This window comes from Sus scrofa, chromosome 2 (assembly GCF_000003025.6).
Source record: "Sus scrofa isolate TJ Tabasco breed Duroc chromosome 2, Sscrofa11.1, whole genome shotgun sequence".
Taxonomy (NCBI): Eukaryota; Metazoa; Chordata; class Mammalia; order Artiodactyla; family Suidae; genus Sus; species Sus scrofa.
The window spans coordinates 62,693,985-62,714,018 of NC_010444.4; the positions used below are offsets into that span (position 1 = coordinate 62,693,985).

The following is a 20,034-nucleotide window of genomic DNA, read 5'->3' on the forward strand; positions in this document are numbered from 1 at the left end:
CTCTCCTACAATCTTCTTGTGGTTCTATCATCCTTTGCTGTGGAGGAGATGTTGAGCTAGTTTTTCTTTTTCAGAGTAAATTCATCCATATATAGCTATAGATTTGGTATGTCCATGGTCAAAGTAAGTTGAGGATCTTATGCTTCTACTTGAACTGTTGCCCTATTTGATGTTAGCCAGGTAAGACTCATTTATATCAAGCTTCTGTTGTCTGGGAATGTAAGGGCATACATATTTTTTTTTACTTTAAGCAAATAGTGTGTGGGAATATTTTACAACTACAGCAATAGAAATATAATATAGATATTTATGTAATGAAATTTGCAAAAAATTGAGTTTAAACTTCTCAATTTATTCATTAGCTGACCTTAAATAAGGGTTTTTTATGTTGAAAACCAACAAAGTGGAAAAAAGCTTCAGTTAATTTGAAGATATTCCATCTTGTTAGCAGATAGAGTGATTTCCTCATTGCATACATGTGAATGTTGCCTATGACACTTCGTGACATTAAGTTAGGAAAAGTAATTCATTATCAAAATTGAGGTCACTTACTCTGTTTAAAATGTTTGTGTCCATATTTCTCTATTCATTTATTTCATGTTAATTGAAATTTTCGTTCTTTTTATTTCTATTCCCTCCAAATTTCTCTTAAGTTTCCTTTCAATATAAAAGATGTCTCTGTGTGTACATATATGTATGACTGTGCTTATTTGAAGGAAAAAATGTATATTAACACACACAAATAAATATATACAACTTTTACCCTTCAATGTTTTCTTTGGATTGAAAAATGAATTTCCATGCGTTTTATTTATTTCTCACAGCATCCCTATGAAGTTTTGTTTAACCCCATATTACCTTCATACATAATGAAATTAAGGCCCAGGAAGCTTAAATTTTTCACAATTACATAACAAAGCATTTAAAGATATGTGCATTGTCAATTGTACACAACTTGAATTATGGTGTATTATCTTAGTTTTTCTATAGCTTATTTCATCAAATTGTACACTTTAAATATGCAGTTTATTGTGTGTAATTTTACTCAGGTAATTAAATGGAAAATACCTAATGGTTCATGGCTAAGGGCAGAATCTAGAGGACAGGTAGTTGATTCCCACTTAACTTGGGAAGAAGAAGTGTTATTTATGGATGTAGGGCCAGTGAAATTAATTTTAAGTAATTCATATGATAAACTCTTTTCTTGTGTAAGTAGAAGATAAACCTAGATACAGAAATGACCATAAATTGATTCAAGACAGAAAAGCACTACAGCCTTACCCAACATCATGGATAAGACAAAGAAACACAATGTAGAGACTGAGAGCTGACTACACATTCATGAGGAGGACAATAGAATCAGTACAACTTCCCATTAAATAATTTCATTTGGTAATAAATGCATTAGGTTATGCCATTTGCCATAGAATGACTTATTACGCAGTAATAGCTAACTGATACAAGAACCCAAATAAACAGAACTGAGGGCAGTTATAACAATCTGTACATTTTAATTTTTGACATTTGTTCTGATATTTGAGGAGAACATTCATAATCAAGTATATTTAGGGTAACTATAGTAATGAGTGACCACCTTGAGGCTCCCTATTAAGTCGGAGAGGTAGATGGACATACATGTTTGTGCAGAAAACTGGTGACCCTGAATCTCATGACTGGGCAGGATATCAGGCTCTCTTGTCAATCATCCTCTGATCACCAAGAACGAAGTGATTCCTGAACATGAAGGAGATGTGAAATTGATAAATTGGCATTTTTCATTCACCACTCCTTTTGTATTTATTATATATGTATATTAGGAAAAGGGAGTTTTTTTTTTTTTTTTGTAGAACAATAGAAGGAGTCATGTTTGTAGGGAGTCTTAGAGGTTTTCAAGCAGAAATGGGAAGATACTTCAGTAACAAAATATAAAATACAGTAACCAGGATTCCCATCATGGCGCAGTGGAATGAATCTGACTAGTACTCATGAGGACCTAGGTTTGACACCTGGCCTTGCTCATTGGATTAAGGATCTGGTGTTGTTGTGAGCTGTGGTATATGTTGCAGACACAGCTCGGATCCGACGTTGATTTGGCTCTGGTGTAGGCTGGTAGCTACAGCTCTGATTTGTTCCCTAGCCTGGGAACCTCCATATGCCACGGGTGGGTCCTAAAAAGACAAAAAAAAAAATACAGTAACCAATATTTACACCAATGAATAAATCCCTCACCTGTGGGCACTGATCTTCCATGTTTTAATAAATAGATGTATAGCATGAAAAATATCTTCCATAGTAACAAATATGTGATTTGATATTTTGCTTCCTCATATTCATAGTCTTCTCTGACATTAAGATCATATTAGGTCAATTTATTCCAATTTGTCTTTCTATGTAGACTTCACTGGAGATATATATTTGATAATCAGGTTTTGCCAGTCACTATGGTAGGCATTCTGGACACCAAAGTGAATAGTAAAATAAACCAACAAAACTAGAAGAACAGTTATGAAACTGTGGCATGTTTGCAGTGTAATTATCTGACATTAAACTTTTTGCTTGTGATGTAAGTGACTGAAATTCAACTTTGGTTTTTTGAAGCATCCACTTCAAGATAATCATGTCAAATAACCGAATTTCCAGTTGTATGAACAGATAATATGTAAGTACCAAGGGCCACTCCCACCCATAAAGTTCTTGTTTTAGAAGCCTTGAGTAAACAGATACCAGGTCACCTGTGTGAACCTACTACCTACTTTCCCCTTGCCATACCCTAATTCCATGCATATATATTTTTTAATTTTTGTAAAACTATAGTTGATTTATAATATTCATTCAATTTCTGCCATACAACACAGCAACTCAGTCATATATGTATATATATACATTTTTAATTTCTTTTTTTTCATACTTTCTTCCATCATGTTCTAACCCAAGAGATTGGACATAGTGTTTTAAATTCACCAATAAAGAGAGAAAGAGGAGTTCCTATTGCAGCTCAGCAGTAATGAACCTGACTAGTATCCATGAGGATGTGGGTTCAATCCTTTGCTTTGCTCAGTGGGTTAAGGATCTGGCATTGCCATGAGCTGTTGTGTAGGTCACAGATGTGGCTCAGATATGGTATTGCTGTGACTGTGGTATAGGCTGGCAGCTACAGCTCTGATTCAACCCCTAGCCTGAGAACCTCCATATACCATAGGTGCGGCCCTAAAATGACAACAACAACAAAAAAGAGTGAACTAGCAGAATCCTAGCCTTCACACCTGCACAACTCAATAAAGGCAGAACCCCCAGTTGGTTCTCTCTTTTCTCTCTCTCTACCAGAGACCTACCTGCATGGCCCATGGACATGCTGTGTACCCTCTAGGACTTGTGAATTTATTTTTTTGAAGTTCCCAAATAAATACGCATTCATAATAAGAACCAGAGGGCCAATCCAGCTATAGCATAGATTTAGGAAAATGTCTGTGAGATCTTGCCATGTCCAGGTGAGTGCTTCAGATATTCCTAGCCAATAGCATTACTATCAATACACTAAGAATTAAATGGAGCAATGTTACAGTCTTCATTGTGAAGAACAGAAGTTAAAATAATAATGAAAGAAGTGATAGACTAAAGTAAAATCTGAGCTTCGTATTTTCTTCTGCAATGAAATTACATAAATGGCCTTAGCTGTCAAGTCTATCTTCCCCCCCATATGAGTAAAATACCTAATGATCATTGCTTCAGAAAAACTAGGGGAAAACTACTTGGCATGATGTATGTCATTTGAGAAGTTATTTTTAAGAAACTCCAGTTGTCCGATGTAAGATATGGACATTTTCAAATATTTCTGATTCCAGCCTGGAAAATCTTTGGGAATATATGAATGTGGACATAGGGAAAAACTATCTATAGATTAGGCACAGCAGAGCTTAATAAAGTGAGATCCTTAAATTTTGTGGAGGAGTTGAATCCAAGAATATGGGAATTACAGTAAATAAAGAGGGGGAAAAAGTTTTTCAACAATCTGATTAAAGATTAGCAATTTCTGGCCCTGAGGCTTTGAGTCCTAAAGTCATGAGTATATTTTTGGCCCCAGAACAATGGGCTCTTACATAGCTGCCATCCCAGTGATTCTTCTCAGAGCCCTCTTTATGTCTTTGTTCTTCAGGTTGTAGATGAAGGGGTTCAGCATGGGTGTGACCACAGTGTACATCACTGAGGCAACTGCACTCGAGTGTGAGCTGTGGGTAGCAGAAGCACTAAGGTATACGCCTAAGACTGTGCAATAAAATAAGGAGACAACTGAGAGGTGAGATGCACAGGTGGAAAATGCTTTATACTTTCCCTGCACTGATGAGATTCTTCTTATGGAGGAAACTATCTTAGAATATGAGTAAAGAATTCCAGTGAGGGAAGCTCCAGCATACACCCCAGCTGCAAAATACATCACTTTGTCATTAAGAGAGGTGTCAGAACAGGCAAGTTGGACCACCTGATTAATTTCACAGAAAAAGTGGGGGATTTCAAAGTCTGTACAGAAGGACAGCCACAACACCATTATGCTTTGGAACAAGGAATTCAGGGCAGTCATGATCCAGGATGCCAGAACCAGTAGTCCACAGAACAAGGGTTTCATGATGACTGTGTAGTGTAGGGGGTGGCAGATGGCCACAAAGCAGTCATAGGCCATCACTGTCAGGAAGAGCATGTCCAATGTTGCAAAGAGTATGAAAAATACATTTGGATGATGCAACTTCATATGCGATAACTTTGTTCTGTGTCCAGATGTTCTGTAGCATCTTTGGGATGGTAGTGGTGGTGAAACAGATGTCTACAAAGGACAAGTTGGAGAGGAAGAAGTACATGGGTGTTTGGAGATGGGAGTCTAGGCTGACAGCCAGGATGATGAGCAGGTTTCCAAACACAGTGATCAGGTACATGGAGAGGAAAAGCCCCAAAATGAGAGGCTGCAATGCTGGTTCATTTGATAATCCCAGAAGATAAAATTCTGAAATGCTTGTATATTCTCTGCTTCCATGCGGTAGAGGTGACTACCAGGAAATGAAAAAAACAATAGTATGACTAGTTTCTTAAAAATTGGCATTGCATGGATTTCCCCTGTGGTGCAGTGGGTTAAGTGTCTGGCATTGTCACTGCAGTGGCCCCGGTCACTGCTGTGCTGCAGGTTTGATCCCTGGCCAGGAACTTCCACATGCTATGGGCATGGCAACAAAATTGGCATGCAAATTTGCTGAAATTCTACAATTTGTATTTTGCATTCAAAATCGATACAGTAATTTTCCTATGGAAATTTCTCTTTCAAGTAATCCACCGAGCCATCTCTGAATAGAACGTCTATCCCACATTCAGCTTTTTCCCTGCATTGTCATGCATTCTACACTTTTAATAAGGAATTTATCTTACATTTGGGAACATAATTGAAGAATGACCAACTCGTGGACAGAGTAGAGGGTTTTGAGGGACAGTAGTCCCTGTAGTCTTTATAGAAGAGTATCAGTAAGTAAAAAACATACAATTATTAGATGGTAATGGATGCTATGAGAAAAATAAGTCAAGTATGAAGAACAGAGTTAGCAGGGGCATTCTTTTTAACTGCATCTTTAAGTAGACTGAAAAACACTTGAACGGAGACTGTGTGGAAAGAGAACAGGAGACATGAGTCTATCTGGGTTAATACATTCTCGCCAGAGGGACAACAGGGAAAATGCATTTCAGAAAATCAGGCCTGAAATGAGCCACTGAGTCTAGAAGAAAGTACAGAGGGAGAGTGATGATAGATGGTGTCAGAGAATTTAGAGAATGAGGAGGCTCTCTGTCAAGCTGAACTTCAATTCACAGTGGCCCTAGTTCCCATGTCCCTCTAACTTTATTAATTTTGTTTCCAAGAAGTATCATAGCCATGAATCCATTACAGGAAACTATATCCAGTCTCTTGGATAGACCATGATTGAAGACATGTAAGAATGGAATGTGTATGTGTGTACATGTATATGAATACATATGACTGGGTCACAATGCTATGCAGCAGAAATTGACATAACACTGTAAATCAAGTATACTCTAGTAACAAGAGAACAATAAATAAAACATAAAAAGTAAGTCCTGTGGATAGAAATGTGTCCTTCCTTATTTTTATTTGTTGATTAATATTCTGGCAATGTATTTTAAGGGTCTCACACTGGAGAATATGGGCTCAGTTGCTCTTCCTTGCCTTGAGACTTATCATGTCTCACAACCACGACACACAGTCACAGACAGATGGACAGACAGACACACACCCACACACCCCCCACACTCACCCCACACACACACCCATACTGTGGCCTCCTGGGTGATGCTGCTACTACTGGGGTATCTCACCCTCATTCACATAGTTAGGAAATAAGGATACAAGACAGTATTAACATTAGATTACTTTTGTCTAAAAATGGAGAAGCAGTACCTAATTCCAACTGTTAATTCTCCTATGACATGTAACATGTGGTTCTATCTTAATATGACCATTTCATGCTCAGTATTAAAAGAAAAAATAAAATGCCAATTAAAAACTGGAGCAAACCAAGCAGGCCTGTGGGTTCCTGGTACACACGCTTCCTATGTCCCATTTCTTGTTTTTAGGGAATAATTTCAGCCTCCATGACTTTCCTGAGTTTCAAGGGCAGGTTCAACAGTTGCTAATCAGGGAAGGGAGGGGGTACAGTGACCAGGGAGGGACAGTCCAGAGATAACTGCAGCCTTGGGGCAGTGTCCTCATTCCTTCTTAAGGATAGATATCATATCTTTGAGTTTTTCTGCAGCACTAAACTCACAAAAAATGGAAGATGTTAATGAAGCATTCTTCATTATGGAAGAAGCCATCAACACTGAATACCAGTTTGAAAAATGCCTTTACCCTGATCCTATCTGAGGCCCTATTTTTCACTCCCCAACATAAAACCACCTCCCATCTTACCTAATGGGGGGACATTCTTAGTCATTAGCTTGATGGACCCTCCTTTGCCTGGCAAAGCAAATGAATCTGTTTTTTCTACTTTTCCCAATACTGTTTCCAAGTTTCTATTTGGCCAAGTTCTGGACACAAGAGGGAAAAAAGACCATGTGGGGAAAAATATCTAATAAGCTCTGTGATCCCTAGAGTTTTGTGATGAGGATAAAACTTCCTAGGTTCTGGCAACTCTTAAGCCTAGTTATATCCCATGATGCCCAGAGTAGTAAAGCAGCAAAAAGCATTTTATCCAGAAGAGCTAGGATGGATATATTTACTTATCAGCTACTGAAAGATGGAACATCCTACTAGGAAAAGGGCAAGCAAACATAAATCAAAACCCAAAAGGGAAACACACAAAATAAAAAAAATGGAGGTATAAAATGATTTGATAAAGATATGTTATTTAGATATACAATATAAACTGGTAGTTTGAAATGCTGGCTTTGAATTTTGGATCTGCTCACTTTATTGTTTGAACTTGGAGAACAAATGAAACTTTTGGAATATTATATCCTCCCCAAATGTAGCTGTATCATCTCTCAGGTGGTTGATGCAGTCATTACATATAAAATCTTTTTTTTTTTTTTTTGTCTTTTTGTTGTTGTTGTTGTATTTCTTGGGCCGCTCCGGCATATGGAGGTTCCAGGCTAGGGTCAAATTGGAGCTGTAGCCACGGCCTACCCGAGCCACAGCAACGGGGATCCGAGCCGCGTCGCAACCACACCACAGCTCACGGCACGCGGTCGTCAACCACTGAGCAAGGGCAGGGACCGAACCGCAACCTCATGGTTCCTAGTCGGATTGTTAACCACTGCGCACGATGGGAATCCTAAAATCTTAACATAGTTTCTTCCTGTTAGTAAATGAATGGTTACCTTGGGCAATGAGATTTCACTGATGTTTTTCTTCTTCCTCTTAACTGTTCCACTGTTTTCCCACCCTTGGTCCCAGTTCCACATACTTATTTCAGTTCTTGTCCTCTTGCCATCTATGATACCTGGCACCCTCTTGACAATATTCATAATGACCAAGAGAATATTTCTTATTAAAAGCAGGTTGTCAACTCCTTAGCATAACCATCTCCGGCTGGAGAATGAGCCCAAATTCCACAGCTTTGATTCCTAGGCTTGATTTTCCTGATTGTGAGGCAGGATAATAACTTGCTAGTTAGTGTAGGAGCATGGGCTTTGATGTATTCTTTGATATGGCTATTTATTACATTTGTGGCTTAAGGCTCCAGGAATATCATCCCACAGGCCTTGTTTACTATTTGTATCTGTGTCAGGTGGACATTAATCTCTAACCATCCTCAACTGATAGAAAAAGAATGAGAGGAATGGTGACTCTCAGTCTAAGGAAGAGAAGGGCAAAGAAACATAAATTATGGGGCATTTCCACTCCTAAGACCCTACTGGAGAAAGATAGGATGGAGTAGGCACAGGTAGTTGTAGAAGTCCGATAAAGGACATACTTAAAGAGGGAAACTTAGGGACATTGGGAGGTCACTGTAAGTTAACCCTGCTCAGAAAGCATCAACACAAGGCAGCTTGCTTGGCTAGTGGAGGCATGAGTCTTGCTCAGGTCATTGGGTGGGGGATGGGATTAGGCCTACATCAGATTCTGACCAAGGGCAAGATTTGAGGATCACCCTTCTGCTGATTTGATAACACTTATGGGATACAAGGAGCAGCTATTATTCCGAAAGAATAGGCAGGTTGTTCCAACCCCCATTCCTTGGATGATAAACTGTAGCCACCAACCTGGGCAGAGCTTTGGTACCTGCCAGCTTGCACTCTCACAAGTGTCCATCTAATACACGATTTCTTGCTTATTTCTTTGTCTCTCACTGAATTCCTTCTGCATGGAGGCATGAAGAACTTGAACTCCAGTAAGTCCAGAGATAGGGTGAGTGATTCTAATTTAAACATGGGTTTAAGTCCATTTTGAGTTTAGGCTATGTTTGAGTCCAGCATGTGGGTTAAGTCCAATCTGGTTTAGGCTGGGTTCGAGCCACTTTTGGGTTCAAGTCCAGTCTGAGTTTTGGTGATTTGAGTCTGGCACTTGGGTTCAATCCAGTTCAGGTTTGCTAGGTTCAGGCATTAGCGCTATGTACAGAGAGTTTAAAGAAAGAAATTGAGAGATAACTGAGAGGTAAGTTGTCATGTGAGATTAAGATATTGAGCCATTATAGACAGATAAAAACTCGGCCCTTTAAGGTAAAGTGGAAATGGAGATTTCTTTCCCTTCCAGTAGTCTGGGAGCTGTTAGTTTTCCTATAATGAAGCTTTGCTTGCTTGCTGCCTATGTGTTCTTGAGTTCATTCTCAGCTCCGTGAACAAGAACCTGGATTCGATAACATCTTTCTGGCATCAATTGAACATAATTTACCTCATGCTACCTCATCCACAGCAATCTCAAAAATATTGACCTTGAGTCTCAGCTTTACTTGTTGCCTCAGCACAAGACTCAGGATATATACACTACTTGCCTCTGCTTTCCAAGTCAACATGGCTTATTTTGAATTTTTCACCTTCTCTACCTTTAAAACTCCATCTTACTTTTCAGATTGCTTAGGTCATCTCCTTATGACCCTCCTTTTAACATTCACAGAAAACATTTTTCTTATAATAATTTATTATAGTGCTATCATGTGTAATTTTAATTCATACTTTTATTCTTGCTAGACTGTGAATGCTTGAGGCATGTGTCAATATTATACACACCCCAACCTCAGACTTTTTTTGGAAGAGTATAAAAATATATATTTGCTGAATGGATGACAAATGTTTTCACAGAATGCTATGATGAGAAACAAATGAACAGAGAATATTAACATAGGTTGGAGAATGCGGAGGATGTTTTCCTATTCTGAATCAAGACTATTTGAAGATCAGGAATGTGCTTTGTAAGAATAAATAGATAAAATAAAACACAAATGCAAATATCAGAGTGATATGCCAGAGGAAGGTTTTTTTTGTTCTTTTGATTTAGCTGGTGTGTTTGTGTATGTGCACATGCAATGTGTGTATTTTAAATTGCAATGACCATTTGGATCAATGTAAGAAGTATTTAAAGTAAAAAGTTTTATCATTGCATACTCAGTAAGTTTTTTTTTTTATTTTTCTGTATGGAGAATCAAGATTCAGAAGGTTAAATGCTAGTTCGGCATCTGATGCATTTTCTGCCTTCCATAATCATTATGTGAATTTTTTTATATATCTATTTGCTATTTTTTTTATTTCTGATTGGTAGTTGTCTTTTCATTTTTTTGTGTTTTTTTAATAGCGTTCTGAGCTGGCAAGCTTTGCCCATTTTTGTTTAATGGTCGGTTCCGCTTGACTTCTGATTCGGAGTTAGGTTGTTTAAGAAGGAAGGGGATGCAAAAAAAGAAAAGTAAGAGAAGTCATCCTTGTCAAGATCTGGTTCTTTGAGGGATCACTATAATAGACTTATGCTAAGAGAAATTATATTAAGGTTTTTAGAAATGAATAATTAATTGAAAGTTAGAGCCTTCCTGTCCCCCTCACAATACAGTAAAGATACGAATACTTCCTGTGTTAAGATTATTAGCACTGATATTTAGGAACTTCCTTGTTTATTTGTCATTTTTTCAAGGCTTATCAGGCAATACTGGGAGACCACATAATATAGGATTCTGATCAGTTGATGAAAATCCAAAAAAGAAATCTGTCTTTGATTCATCTGAAATGTTTTCCTTTTGCTGTAAAACCTTACAATTATTCCAAAGAGGGCTAGTCTTCAGGCATTGCCTGCTATGACCTCCTTGCTGCAAAGCAGTAAAGTTATTTGTTCTCTTTACCAACATTGTCTTGATTTCACTCGCACAGCAACAGAAGTTGAATTTAAGCAACATTATTTTGGCTGAGGTATTTTTGTTTGTTTGTTTTGGTCAAAGCTGGTCACACTATTGTTTGATTTTGTCTCATGCATGGCTCCATAATATATCTATAAATCCTACATGCACAAAACTTACCTCTCCTTCTTATTTATAGAGGATATTTTGCCCAATTGCATTTATTTATTTAATCTTTTTTATTAAAATTTAGGTCCAAATGGACAGGGACTACTTTTTTTTTCTTATGTTCAAAAGGTGTGAATTATTTGAAAAATAAGAAAATGGATTTAAAATGAAAGATAGGAAATACAGCAGATTAAGCAGTGATTCAAAAAAAATTTTGAATGAATAAAAATTTAAAGAAAAAAAAAAAATAGTCATTGCATTATTTAAATATAAAAAATGCAAAATTAAAAAATAGGAAGAATTTTAAAAATAGTTAAGCAATTATAAAATAATTTCATACAAAATATCAACAGCTAAAAATTTTAAGACAAAATTTAAGTTAATGCAATCAGGTTCACAATGGCAGAATTTCCATTTAGAAGATGGTCAGAAAGAAAAGTAGAAAGAAAGGATAAGATATATCATTATGTATATATGGGCAGAAGATTTAGTGAAATGAGAGGAAAATACAACTGATGATTTGACCCTCAGATTTATAACTTTCACGCAAAATGCATATATACACACTACATAATACATGATACATATAAGAATTAAATGGCAATAGAAACTCATCAAATATAATTATTTGTTTGGAATAATGCAATAAATAAAAATAGAATAGAATAGAATAGAGGTTGGGAAGGAATGGTTGTAGTAGGATTTTGGGAATGGGACAAAGGGCTGAAGATGAAGTCCTGACTGGAAGCTTCTGTGTTTTAGGTGACCTAGTATGTTTAAGTTTCATTTCTGACTTCCCTGAGTCTATTGGGTTTATTCACAGATGAGAACTGAGGGGTTTGTGTGGATTCCAATCTCTTGTAGTTAAAGAAACGAATTTTGGCAAAACAGGAATACTGAAGAATGGGTCCTGGGCTAGACTAGGTACAAATAATACCTTGCCCTCTAGCTAGCATGCAGGCATGACAGCGGGTATTAATTCATATATTGCTGATCTCTCACACATTTCTGTTAGGCCCACAATTGAACAATCAGGGAATTGCTGTAGAAAATATCTGCTGATTGTATCCAGGGCAGGATAGATTAGGTGTATCCAATTTATCTATCAGAGTCAAGTCTAATTTCAACCATAAAGTTTTTTCAACTTAAGCGAGAAGCTGTCTTGAAAGTTATTGAAGAGTTGAATATATAGACTTGGCTAGGAATTCGAACATTTCTAAGTTCTGACCACCACTCATGCTACAGTTTACAATCCAGCATAGATGCAGGGAAATATGTGACTGCAGGCTGCATCTGATAGGAGCCAAAGATGCCTACATAGTTAGAGCATCAGAACCTTTGTTACACACATGTTCTCCTCTTGCTTCAGTGCTTCTCTTTTTTTTTTGGACACAGACCCCAGGAGTGGAAAAAAGAAAAACACACTGAAGGGAAAAAAGTCACCTCTAGCCTGAGGCTCAGGGGTTCCAGTGCAGCAACTTGGGAGCAGACCCTAACCCTGACAGAGTGGTGATGGCCACGGAGCAGAGATGAGGTCTTGCCTCACATCCTATGTAGGTGTTAGGTCCTCCAGCACAGCCAACCTACTACCAAACGACTGTAGTCAGCTTCTCCATTTGGAAAGATGTGACTGGCATCCACATCAAATCCAGCCCTCCCATAAAGGCACATGAATTCTACATAGAGGCACTGCAATATGAACATTCCTTCAAGACTACAATAGGTAACTGTTTCACCTAAATCGAGACGGAGAATTTAAGTAAAATAAAAGGTGGAGGAGTACTTTTAATTGAAAGAGCAACATAAAACATTTAAAATATAATGAACATAGGTAAATGTCATCAGCCAAAAAATTCGAAACATTGGTAATAAAGTGCTAACTGAATTAGGGAAGAGAATTGATCTAAACAGAGATCATTGAAACTAGAAAATATAAAAAAAACACAATAAAAAATAGACATATCTGAAATAAAAGCACTGTAGTAGCAATAACTAGCAGGCAAAATGACTGAAAATAAGGAATAAATTATCCAAAGGATAGAACAATGGAATCATCCAATCAGAAGAGTAGACGAAAGACACATTTAAAAAATCAAGTGGGAGGGGGAGGGAGTGGGAAAGATTGGGAGCTTGGCATTAATAGATGCAGACTATTGCTTTGGAATGGATTAGCAATGAGATCCTGTTGTGTAGCACTGGGAACTATGTCTAGTCACTTATGACAGGCACAATAATGTGAGAAAAAGAATGTATACATGTATGTGTAACTGGGTCACCATGCTGTACAATAGAAAAAAATAATGTATTGGGGAAATAAAAAAAAATTAAAAAATAAATTTCACATGTAAGTGATAGCAAAAAAAAAAAGAAGATGTTATTGTTGCCTTGAAGATTTCATAATTACTGGCATGTATAAATGAGAAAGTTGAATTATATAATACATATAGGTCATTCTAATTTTAAGATTGTGTGATTGTAATATGGATCACCCAAGTTATTTAATTCATTATTTTTAATAAAACATTAGTATTCCAGAAACTTTAAAAATAAAAAAAATTTAAAAAATCAGTGCAACACATGAGATTGCTGGGCTACTATCAATGTGCAATATTTATATTATAGTGTTTACAGAATTAAAGGGAGAGAAGTAGATCAAAATGTATAAGAAGGAATTATGGCTAAATACTTTTCAAACCTAAGGAAGCAAACAGATATCCAAGTGTGGGAAGTACAGAGAGTCCCAAACAAGTAGAACCAAATAATCCCAGGACAAGATATATAATAATTAAAATGGCAAAACTTAAAGAGATAATCCTAAAGGCAGTAAGAGAAAAAGCAGGGTCATATATGTGGGAATCTCCATAAGGCTATCAACAAATTTCTCTACAGAATTTTTGCAGGCCAGAAGGGAGTGACATGATATATCCAAAGTGCTGACAGGGAAAAGCCTACAACCTAGGATATTCTACCCAGCAAAATTGTCATGTAGAATAGAAACAGATATAAAGAACTTCTCAGATAAGCAAAAATTAAAGAGCTCAGTCATACTAAATCTACCCTAAAATAAAATTTGAAAGATCTTCTCTAAATGGAAAAGAAGTAAGAATCTATAAATCTATAAATAACAAGTGCTGGAGGGGCTGTGGAGAAAAGGGAACCCTCCTGCACTGTTGGTGGGAATGTAAACTGGTACAGCCACTATGGACAACAGTTTGGAGATACCTTAGAAATCTATCCATAGAACTTCCATATGACCCCACAATCCCACTCTTGGGCATCTATCCGGACAAAACTCTACTTAAAAGAGACACATGCACCTGCATGTTCATTGCAGCACTCTTCACAATAGCCAGGACATGGAAACAACCCAAATGTCCATCAACAGATGATCAGATTAGGAAGATGTGGTATATATACACAATGGAATACGACTCAGCCATAAAAAAAGAATGACATCATGCCATTTGCAGCAACATGGATGGAACTAGAGAATCTCATCCTGAGTGAAATGAGCCGGAAAGACAAAGACAAATACCATATGATATCACTTATAACTGGAATCTAATATCTAGCACAAATGAACATCTCCACAGAAAAGAAAATCATGGACTTGGAGAAGAGACTTGTGGCTGCCTGATGGGAGGGGGAGGGAGTGGGAGGGATCAGGAGCTTGGGGTTATCAGGCACAACTTCGAATAGATATACAAGGAGATCCTACTGAGTAGCATTGAGAACTTTGTTTAGATACTCATGTTGCAACAGAACAAAGGGTGGGGGAAAAATGTATACATGTAAGGATAACTTGATCCCCTTGCTGTACAGTGGGAAAAAAATAAATTAAAAAAAAAGAATCTCTAGAAAAGGGAAAATCCCACTGTGAAAGACCAATATACAGTAAGGATTAAAGATCACTGAAATAAGCCAGTACCTAGATTAAAAGAAAAACATTGTAAAAGCAAACATAACTACAGTAAACAGAAAGGATATAATCATGAAGATATAAAATATGACAGCAGAAACACAAAATGAGGGGATATAAAATATAGATATTTTAGAGTGTATTTGAATGTAGATGACTATCAGTTTATTCAAGTAGAATAAAAAAAGTAACATAAAAAATTTTTTTAAAAATCTATGGTAACCACAAATGAAAAACATACAACAGATAAAAATAAAAAAGAAAGGAACCCAAGCATACTACTAAAGAAAATCAGCAAGTGAAAACAGGTGAAACACAAAGAAGAAATTACCAAAGAGCTACAAAAACAACTGAAAAACATTGAATAAATTGGCAATAAGGATGTACCAATCAATATTTACTTACCTATCAATGGTATAAGTGTTCCAATCAAAAGGCACAGGTGGCCGATTGGATTAAAAAAAAAAAACAAAAAACCTTCAATATGCTGCCTACAGAGTTTCTTTTTTTGGGCTAAAAAAACAGACAAAGTGTAGGGATGGAAAAAGATACTTAATGAAAATCAAAACAACAAGAAAGCAGAGGTAGCCATACTCATGTAAGACAAAACAGACTTTAAAACAAAGGCTATAACAAAAGACAGAGAAGGGCATTCTATAATGATAAAAGGATCAATACAAGAAGAGGATATTATATTCATCAACACATATGCACTCCATTGATGATTTTCTAAATATGTAAAGCAAATGTTAGCAGATACTAAGAGAGAAATTGAGGTGAATAAAATAATAGGGGACTTTAACACCCCACTTACCTCAACTGAGAGATCATCCAGACAGAAAATCAATGGTACTAACTGACAAAATGGATCAGTTGAACTAAGTTGATATCTACAGGTCTTTATCTCCCAAAACTAGCAGAATATATATACTTTTCAAAAATATATGGGATGATCTCCAGGACATATCACATACTAGGCCATAAAACACCCACAACAAATTTAAAAGGATAGAAATTATATTGAGCATTTTTCCATACTATGATGATATAAAACTAGAAAACTGCAGAAAGGAAAGCGGGAAGAGAACAAACAAGTGGAGACTAAAGAACATGCTATGAAAAGAAGCAAAGAGGAAATAAAAATACTTAAGCAAATCGGGAAACACAACACTCCAAAAGCTATGGGATGCAGCAAAAGAAGTTCCAAGAAAGGAATTTGTAAAAATACAGGGCTTCCTCAAGAAACTGAAAAAAAAAAAAAAACCCAAAAAACAAACCCTCAAGTAAGCAATCTTTTGTACTTCTAAATAGGATTAGAAAGAAGAATAAAACCAAAAATTATCAGAGGGAAGGAAATAACAAATATTAGAGAGGAAATAAACAACTATAGGTAAAAAGAGAAAAGATCAATGAAACCAAGAGTTGGTTTTTTTTGAAAGGATAAATAAAATCAATAAATGTTTATCCAACCTCATAATAAAAGAGAGAGGATACAAATTAAGAAAGTAAGAAATGAAAGAGGAGAAATAACTGATGCAACAGTAATAGAAAAAATCATAAGAGTATATGATGAATAGTTTAGAAAACCTAGAAGAAACACAAATATTTCTAGAAAGATACAACCTGCCAAGACTAAGCCAAGAAAAAGAGATAATTTGAACAGACCAATCACTATAAGTGAAATTGTATTTGTAATTTAAAAAATCTCTTAGCAAACAAAATTCAAGGACTGGATAGCTTCACATGGCAATTCTAAAAAATATATATATAATGGAGAACTATTAATTATCCTTCTCAAATTGTCCAAGAAACTCAACACTCCAGAGTTCATTCTATGAGGCTGCCATCACCCTGATATTCAAATCAGACAAAGACATTACACAAAAAAGAATATTACCAGCCAATATCCATGCCTTCAAAAGAACTAAACCAACCATGGGCATTGTAGAATTAGAATAAATAAATATCATTTTAATATTGAGAATTGTCCAACAATGGAATGGATTCCCCAATCACTCTTTCTGGTAGAGATAGTAGGATCATTTCCAGGTCACATAAAATGTTGACATATATAGCCAATCATTCCCATCATAAACAAGTCCACTTAGAGCTGATAAAATAGCCTTTGCCTTAACGTGTGCACAATGGCAAGTTCATAATATTTCAATAAAGCTTTCACATATTAGCATTACTCCTAATCAGTAAAGTTTAAGTACACAATACCTAAGAGCTTTACTAGGTTCAGGACCTTATTAATTCCACTTATTTATTCAGTATTTGCATAGACTAGTTTAGAACTATTTATTCAAAGGTTTATTGCACTTTCCTTCTATGTAAGATTTCTTTTCTAGGCAGGCTCGGAGATACATAGACTAAGAAAATCACTGTTTATATTATTAGGAAGAGGCTCACTTACATTTGATTAACATCTCATTTAAAAAATCCAACTTCTAAACTAAAATAACAGCAATAAGGTAGTTTTGTGGAGAATTTCATGTTAACATTAGGGAATTCTTAATGGTGTGCTGAGATGCCTACACATCTAGCTACTGAACTGAAGTGAAAGTAATAATTTAATTCAGGGACAAGTGAATTTTTTACAGTGAAAGGCCAGGTAATAAATATTTTAGGCTTTTTCTATAACTACTCAAATCTACTTTTGCAGCATGAAAGTGACTATGGAAACTATGTACACAAATGAGTATGGCTATATTCCAATAAAACTTGATTAAAAAAAAAACAGAAAAATTTCCTAGTATGTTGGTTGACCATACATTGCATTTGAAGCTAGCCTTGATGTAGCTCTTTTTTAATGGGTCGATTTTGCTTCCCAGGAATTCATATGCTAAACTCCTAACTTCCAGAACTTTAGAATTTGCCCTTATTTGGTAATAGGTTTATTATGGATATAATTGGTCAAGTTAAGATTAGGTTTACAGTAGAGTAGATTATTCCTTTAAATAATATGATTGGCATCCTTGTGAAATGGGGAAATTTGCACATTGTCACACACAGACATGCACAGGTGGATCAATTCTGGGATCAGGGTGATGCTTCTATTTGCTAAGGAATGCCAGAGATGACCAGCAAGCCAAAAGAAACTAGATATTGAACAGATTTTTCTTCACATCCCTCAAAAAGAACCAATCCTCCTAGCACCTTGATTTCCAAATTCTAGTCTCTAGAGCTGTGAGACAAGAAAGATGTTTTATTTAAGCCACCTGGCTTGTGATTCTTTGTCATGGCAGCCCTAGAAAAATAATACAGTGTATTTAAACATGATCAAATCAAGGCACAGTAAGATATTTTGATTACAGGAGTAGGAGAGAATAATGTTTGGAAGAATTCTAGATCCATGAGGAATACCTATCAATCCTTTGAGGCTTGCTCCTTATGAGAATCCTGCTACGACCCCATCACTGAGAGATGCTACTCTGCTGAGGAGTCTTCCCAGGGCCCTCTTCATGTCCCTGTTCCTCAGACTGTAGATGAAGGGGTTCAGCATGGGGGTGATCATGGTGTACATCACCGAGGCCACCAGACTTGTCCTAGAGGATGAAGTTGCTGCCGAACTGAGGTAGACCCCAAGGCTTGTGCCGTAGAACAAGGAAACAACTGAGAGGTGAGACCCACAGGTGGAAAAGGCTTTGTGCTTGCCCTTGGATGATGAAATTCTCAGGATGGAGGAGAAAATCTGAGAATAAGAAAAGAGGATCCCAGAGAGAGGAAAAACAGCTAGAACAACAACAACAAAATATACTACTATGTTATTGATGAGGGTGTCTGAACAGGCAAGCTTTAGGACTTCAGGAAGATCACAAAAGAAGTGTGGAATGTTCATGTTCATGCAGAAGGACAGCCTCAAGAGGGTCAAAGTATCAAGCAGGGAGCCTGTGACACTGATGCACCAGGACCCCAGAGCCAGCATCCTACACACCTGGGGGTTCATGATGACTGTGTAGTATAGGGGGTGACAGATGGCTACAAAGCGGTCATAGGCCATCACAGTCAGGATTAAATTGTCCAGGCATCCAAACACAAAGAAAAAAAATACCTGGCTGAGGCAGCCTGCATAGGTGATAACTTTGCTCTGTGTCTGTATATTCATCAGCATCTTTGGGATGGTAGTGGAGGTGAAACAGATATCAGCAAAGGACAGGTTGGAGAGGAAGAAGTACATTGGCATGTGGAGGTGAGAGTCTGAGATAATGGCCAAGATAATGAGCAAGTTTCCAGTGAATGTGGTCAGGTACATGGACAGAAACAACCCAAAGAGGAGAGGCTGCATATCTGGCTCTTCTGTGAATCCCAGGAGGAGAAAGTATCTTGTTTGGTTTCTTATTTCCATGTAGCTGTTGTGTTTGTCTAGAATGCAGTAAAAAAAAAATCAGCATTTACTCCAAATAAGAATTCATCAGAATGATAGAAATATCCTTAATCCAAACCCAGGGAATTCATTAAGTCATTCATGTGAGCTAACGCTTTTTATCCCTCAATGACAAATTGTGGTTACATTGGGTACCTGGAAAATCTTTTTCTAGGTTCAGTGGTTGTCTCTGAATAAAAAAATGTTTGGTAGATATAAGGAAAGAAAAGATAATTGATTGGGCCATATGAGAAAATGTGCCATGTAGAAAAGTATGGCTTAAAAATGATCTACTTCATTGATAAAAATTAATGTTTTTAATCTATAAAGACTTAATTGTAACTCATAGCAAGACTAACACCTTAACTTAGAAAAAGGCATAAGATAATAAAGGGTAATGACTGAGAAAATTTTGTTCCTGCTACTTATCTATGCTGCAATTAAAACCTTTTAAAAACTATTAAGTATGCAGATTTCCAACATGTGGAAAGAAAAATGAAACCTCAAAATCTTATAGAGAAGGTAATTTACTTGGTTTTTAGAATGGAGAAATTAAATCAGCATACCTGTCCTTTATAATCTGACACATATTTGCAGAAATCCAAGGGAAAATTGCCCATAACAACATGCACCTAAACATGGACAGGGGTCATCTTTGTGTGTTAACATGAATTCTGATTTTTAGATTCATTTTTTTCTACTGTATCTTTCAGAAAGTGTGACTGGACATACATGTAATCTATCCTTAAGAAACCAACCCTTAAAATTTGAAA

General features: G+C 36.5%; 1 protein-coding gene and 1 pseudogene across 1 annotated transcript; both read right to left on the reverse strand.

Annotated features, from left to right (window-relative positions):
• On the reverse strand, positions 4,094 to 4,829 carry LOC110259620 (annotated as a pseudogene).
• On the reverse strand, positions 18,287 to 19,243 carry LOC110259621 (olfactory receptor 7C2-like). Its single transcript, XM_021085101.1, has one exon. The coding sequence runs from the start codon at positions 19,241 to 19,243 to the stop codon at positions 18,287 to 18,289; it is 957 nt and encodes a 318-aa protein (XP_020940760.1).